The following is a 6000-nucleotide window of genomic DNA, read 5'->3' on the forward strand; positions in this document are numbered from 1 at the left end:
TTCTTAAACTTTATGTTATCAGGACCCCCTTCACACTCTTAAAAAATTACTGAGCTCTTGTTTATATGGTTATGTCTATCATTACTGACTGTATTAGGAATTAGGAAATCAGAAAATATCGTAGTAATTATTATGAAAAATTTTAGACCTCACCAAACCACTGAAAGTTTCCTGGGGTCTTTGGATCACACTTTTAAGAATCACTAACTTAGAAGATAAACTTTAGAGAATTGCCTAAGGCTCATATATCTCACAATATGATGAAAGGAATGAGTAAAAAATGTATCTATCATATATATGAGTGAAACACTCCCTTGTGATAGGAAAGGATGTTATGAAAAGAGCCACAGGGCAGCTGATTGTCAAGCACTTTTCAGAAACAATGATTTAATTACTGTTCTTAGAGAAAAGGTTGGAAATGGGTGAACACTGAAGCAGGGTACATACTAAGATAGCCAGGGTATATGGATGCCTGGATCGTGAAGCATGATCTGGGACCAGCTAAATATATTATAGGATTAGGTGAGTTTGCACTCACCAATTTAGACAATTCATCCTCAGAGTGGAGTACCAAAACTAAGTGGATTAACAGTCTCCAGGGGGAGGGAGATGTCCTCTAGCTCATATTTGTCCAGAATATCAGAGTCTACAAATCATTTTGTAAGCATTCCCTCCTTTGATTTTCTCTGCAGCTATATTTCCTAAATAATGCAGGTACATTTCACAAATGTAAGGTTAAACAGCTCTTAAATGGTGATTCTTGTTACCAGCAAACTTAGGGGATTCACCCGAGTCCTCACTATAGTTGGCTCTTCAGGGCTTAGGGTTTAGACAAGTTGGCCTTATTGGAGCTCCAAAGGATTCAGACTTTCCTACTTTCCCTGCCAGGCAGTTAGATGGTATTCCTGGAGTGAGGAAGACCCACGTTCAAGTCCTGCCTCAGACATCCACTAGCTGTATGACCTTAGGCAAGTCATTTAACCTTTTTGTACCTCAGTTTCCTCATCTGTAAAATGAAAAGGTTGGATTCAATGGTCCCAACTAAGGGCTTTTCCTGCTCTAAATTTCTGATCCTATGATCCTTCCTTGCCTCTAGCCACAGTAACTATGAACAATATTGTATGTGAGCGTGTTTGATTTTGCCCTATAACAGGGTTTCACCTATCTCTCTCCAGGGTTGTCTATGTAGCCTAGAATCTGAGCTTGGATTACTCTGCCTTTTTTGAGAGTCTGTGCTTTAGATTTCTCCTCTTCCTAGGTTTGAGATGTTAAGGTATTGGGGTATGTGTTTAAGATAGACTGGTCCAGGCCCTCTTCTCTTTAAGCTACTTTTGGATGTGGGTAGGGACACTACAAATTCATTTTCTCAATTCTAAAGCCCTACACTTTTATCATTACCAATTGAAATAAGCAACCTTTCCTCCCTGCTTTGGAGCAGGCATGTGTTAGTAACAATTAGGAATCCAAGATAGCTGAGTTTAGGGCATTGTAAAATAGCGGTTGTCAATAGCCCTGATGAAGCCCTCAGCTTGTTACTCATGCTGGGATTGTGCAAGGCTAGCACCTAAAAGCTTGTAGAAGTAGAACTTGCTGGGTAGTAGTCTAGTCCTATTAACTACACTGCTACTTAAAGAGCTGGTTGTCTTTGAAGGAAGGAAAGTGAGAGGGGATGGTCTTGTGATAAGGGAGCAGTGCATTTTTAGTCCTTTGTGTTATGCAAGTCCCTTGGGGAGTCTCATATGCTGAGCCGGTCTACATACTGTGTGAAATCTTACACATAGAGCATCCTGATGGGTTTGTGCAATGGTGCTTTGTGTGACAGCAAACACCATCTGTACCTTTGCAACACTTGAGTCTTTTCCTTTTTTCTCATATATGGGTGATTTCCTGCATCCTCTGGAACTGATTTTTTCAAAATTATGATGGAGAATTTCTGAGAGAAAATGCTAACTCCTTTACCTCCCCACCATTGCAGGTATTGACTTTGTTGACAGCCAAGCTTTCCATATTTCCAGCCTTGGGATGTAGGCATTTGGAGGTCGGGGGTGAGGAAACAATGGTCTACCTAGGCCTCCATTTAGATTCCTGCTCTTAAAAGACATGAAATGGAACACTGTCCCACCAGAAAAATCAAAGTCTTTTCCCCAGTTTCTTCTTTCCTGTCCACACAACCACTTTGACTTTATTGTACTCTACCAAGGTCAAAACTCATGTGTATGGATTAGGGTGGGACCTAGCTGGAGCTATGTTGTCTCAAACTAAAAATCTTAGCAGATACACTCAAACCCACCCAAATGAAAACCTGGTTCTGGATTGACTCTGTAAAAAGAGCCATGAAGAAAGAATAAATTTGTTTTAGTTTCTTGTAATATACCAACTTTTAGCGTTTAGTCTTCTTTTCCATCTAAATTGAACATACTCAAAAAAAGTAACATTAAGCAATTGCTTATTGATGGAACTCAGGAGATCTCTCCTCTCTGCCTCCATCCTCCCCCCCCCCCCAGTCCTTTCCTATCTCTTTGAGGTTCCATTGTTAACCCAAAGCTTTCTTACCTACAGGTACTTCCCTGGCTACGCACCAGTTTGTCTTACCCAGAGTTTTCTGTCTGATGATATGCTGCTTCTCCCGAGTGGCCAAACCTCAACTTATTTGAAGTCTTCTGTTCATCTTCTGTCCTGATCTCTCTGGCTTGGAGAATCTCCTCTACAAGATCAGGACCATACTGCTTTTGGTAATTTTTGCTGATGCCTTTGGCTAGGTTGTTTCCATACTCCCATTCAGTATCACCATATGTAAAAGATTCATACTGGGGTTGGCTATATGGGCTCTACTTCCCTTCTTTGAACTGATAGGGGAAAATGGGAAAGAAGAGAGCACTTTGGTATACTCTATATTAGGGGTCTTCAGATCCCAAAGGATATATGATCAACTATCAGTCCATCCTTCCTGCAGAGGTCAATACTGAGACTTACTGCAGCCTTATCTTCATGCCTTATCTCTGAACAATTCTTCATTTCATGCTCGCACAGGTGTTCAAGCCTCTAACTTCCCCTTTATTATGGGGGTTAGCCCTTCAGGGTAGTTACAACCCAAATCCTACTTGTTACCCTAGCAATACCTGAGCAGATGTCATTGGTAAAGAAGTACTCCAAACACCCAATATGCCCACTTGCTGTCTCCCCAGATCAATTTGTGGCTGTGGCACTAGACTTCTAATTGGTTTCCCATCTCAAGTCTCTCCCTACTCCTGTCCATTCTTCAGACAACTGCCAAAGTGGTTTTCCTAAAGTAGATCTGACCCTATTCCCCCTGCTTCAAGAAACCTCAGTGACTACCTGTTCAGTCTGAGAGCAAATATAAACTCCAGTATTTGACATTTAAAGACTATCAAAACTTGGCCCCAACCTACCTTACTAGACATGTTATATGCTTCTGTTATTCATGCACTGCACAATCCAACCAAATTGGCCTTCTTGCTGTTCCTCATCCTTATAAAAAACATCCAAAATATCCAAATATGAATGGGATATTAAACACCCATTAAGCAGAACCATAGAAAGAAGGAGGAATGAAACTTTCTGCTGAGTTGAATTCAGAGACAATTCACTTTTGGTTATTGTTTTCCCATGGTGTATGATGATTGTCTTCATGCAGAAAACATGACTCCTGAAGAGCTATTATGTTCACTGTTATACCTATCGTTTGTTGTAATTTGTATTTGTGTATGTTTTATAATGTGTGTATAGTAGAGCATGTATGTAATTTAATTTATAAATAAATTCATATATATGTATAAGTAGGGGTGTGTGCATATTTTTCTTTTTACCAATAGAGTGTATAATCAAAAAGTTTGGAGACTACTGTCTTTTTAGAGGAATCATTATTATGCCACAGCTCCCAAACTGAAGGAAACTTTTCTTAAGCATCCCAAGGTCACATTATCTTTTTTGGCTGCCACATAACACTGTTGATACAACAAAATCAATTAAACCTCAATATTCTACCATACAATGGGACTGAACTCCACAAAATACCAGCCAACACCAAATCTAGATGTCTTAGCTGCAACATTTAATCTCTTTCTCACCTCTGCTTTCAACAACTAAACTCCCCAGACCATAAAACTGCTTTTCCTAGGGTCTTTGTTTAAAAGTCACACAAAATAATAGCAATCAATTAGTCAACAATCATCCTAATTTTTAAGCAATCATCTGTAATTTTTAGGCCATAAAAATGTCTTCCTCCTCTTCCACCTCCACTGGATGGCTTAGTTAGAGTCAGAGTTAACAAGCACTAAAACATAAGGCATCTAAGCACTATTCTCCATTCAAATAACCGGGAACAATATAAAGAGCAACAAAGCCTTCTACCACATCCAAGAACCAAGCAGAAAAACATCAGATGAGGTGAGACACTAGATTCACAGAGAGTAGATCCAATAGAACAACATGAAGAAAGGAATGTAGTATAAAAAAGCACAATGATTTGTTTCCAAGAAGCAGTGTCAGGAAATATCACTTCATGGTAGCATGTGCTGTTTGCACTTCATCTCAGCTGAAGGCACCACAATTGTGGGCTTGGACAGTAGCTCTCTTTCTAAAATGCCTCCCCATCTTTATAAAAACAACTATCACTTTAATGTTTAAAATTTTACTATCACTTTAAGGTTTAAAAAATACTTGGTAGATATACAATGGTTTGCTGGTAAACGTTTAACAACTAACTCTCCAAAAAATATACAAATGACATACATTTTTAGTTTAATCTACATTATTAACATGTCATTTTCTTAATTCTAGAGAATCAACAACACAATAAATTTAGCCCCAATTTTTGTATGTGTCAATTTCCAATGCTCATGCTTAAATTTTAACAATTTGCTCTAGTGAATTAATTTAATCTGCTCTGGCACACTCCTCCTAATGTATGCCTAAGTTGATTCTCACAACAGTGAGGTAGGTAATTAATTTTATTTTTATTTTCCCCATTTTATAGCAAATAAACAAAAGGCTTAGAAAGGTCAAATGACTTGTCCATTTGGGGTCACCTAGCTAGGGAGTAATGAAGTTGAAATTTGAAACTAATACTATTTCTTTGACCTCCCGCTGCTACCTCAAGGCCCTGGCCAAAAATGGTAGAAGTCTTCAAACAGAGCAGGGACATGTAGGTTGTGTGTGAGTTCCCATGTTTTTTTTTTTCTTAGGCTTATCTTCCAAGAACTTGTGGGCACTATCCACCAAAGTCCATGATCTCACACAGTCACAGAATTTGAGAGTTGGAAGAGACTCTAGCAATAGGTGGGTTGGCCTTCTAGTCCAACTTAACACTTCTTTGGATGATACGTTCTACTTGGTCATCCATGACTAGTTTAGGTGGATATATATTTGCTGGGCATTAATCTGGTTCAGTTGAAGAAAGAAAATACCAACTATCCAGATTATGATATATGGTTGGATGATCAATAAGACTATAAAGATAGCCCATAAGGATATAGAACTTGGACAGATACTGCACATAGCCAATAAGCTGTACCAAAAATTGAAGAGCCAGAGGTGAGTGCATTAGATTGCCTTTGAGAAGCTGTGTAATGCTTTTAACACAACCAGTTTCTCCCCCAAACAAAGATCTATTTTTTTAAACATCAGTGGTCTTTTCTATGCTATTTAATGGTGAATAATAATGACTCACAGTATCTCAAGAATTAAATTGAGGGTTAACACAGGGCAGTGGAGAAGTGCATGGTTTAGCATAGACTCCAATGCATTGTTAATCAACAACTGTATGACTGGAAAAGAAGGTGGCTAATCATGTAGTATGAGTTTAAACAAAATCAAAAGTTTTCCAGGACTATAAGGCATGACTGGGTTACATGTTCATCACTGGAGGAAGTGCCCACTTTGAAATATCCCAAATTCAATTCAGTCTTGAAAGTTTTGTTTAAGATGGACCTTTCATATGAAGACAAATGGAAAACATGATGGATATGGATCAGGAAAGCT

General features: G+C 38.7%; 1 protein-coding gene across 4 annotated transcripts in view; it reads left to right on the forward strand.

The window, feature by feature from the left end:
• The window catches only part of LOC140521175 (zinc finger protein 69 homolog), a 41892-nt gene extending 38095 nt beyond the window's left edge, over nucleotides 1-3797 (forward strand). For all 4 annotated transcript variants that reach the window (XM_072635911.1, XM_072635907.1, XM_072635908.1 and 1 more), the window contains exon 6: nucleotides 2560-3797. In XM_072635911.1, the coding sequence (XP_072492012.1) occupies nucleotides 2560-2654 (95 nt within the window). In that variant the 3' untranslated portion in view covers nucleotides 2655-3797. The remainder of the gene's footprint in view (nucleotides 1-2559) is intronic.
• Nucleotides 3798-6000: the final 2203 nt, after the last annotated feature.

Source organism: Notamacropus eugenii, chromosome 1 (genome assembly GCF_028372415.1).
Source record: "Notamacropus eugenii isolate mMacEug1 chromosome 1, mMacEug1.pri_v2, whole genome shotgun sequence".
NCBI classification, from domain to species: domain Eukaryota; kingdom Metazoa; phylum Chordata; class Mammalia; order Diprotodontia; family Macropodidae; genus Notamacropus; species Notamacropus eugenii.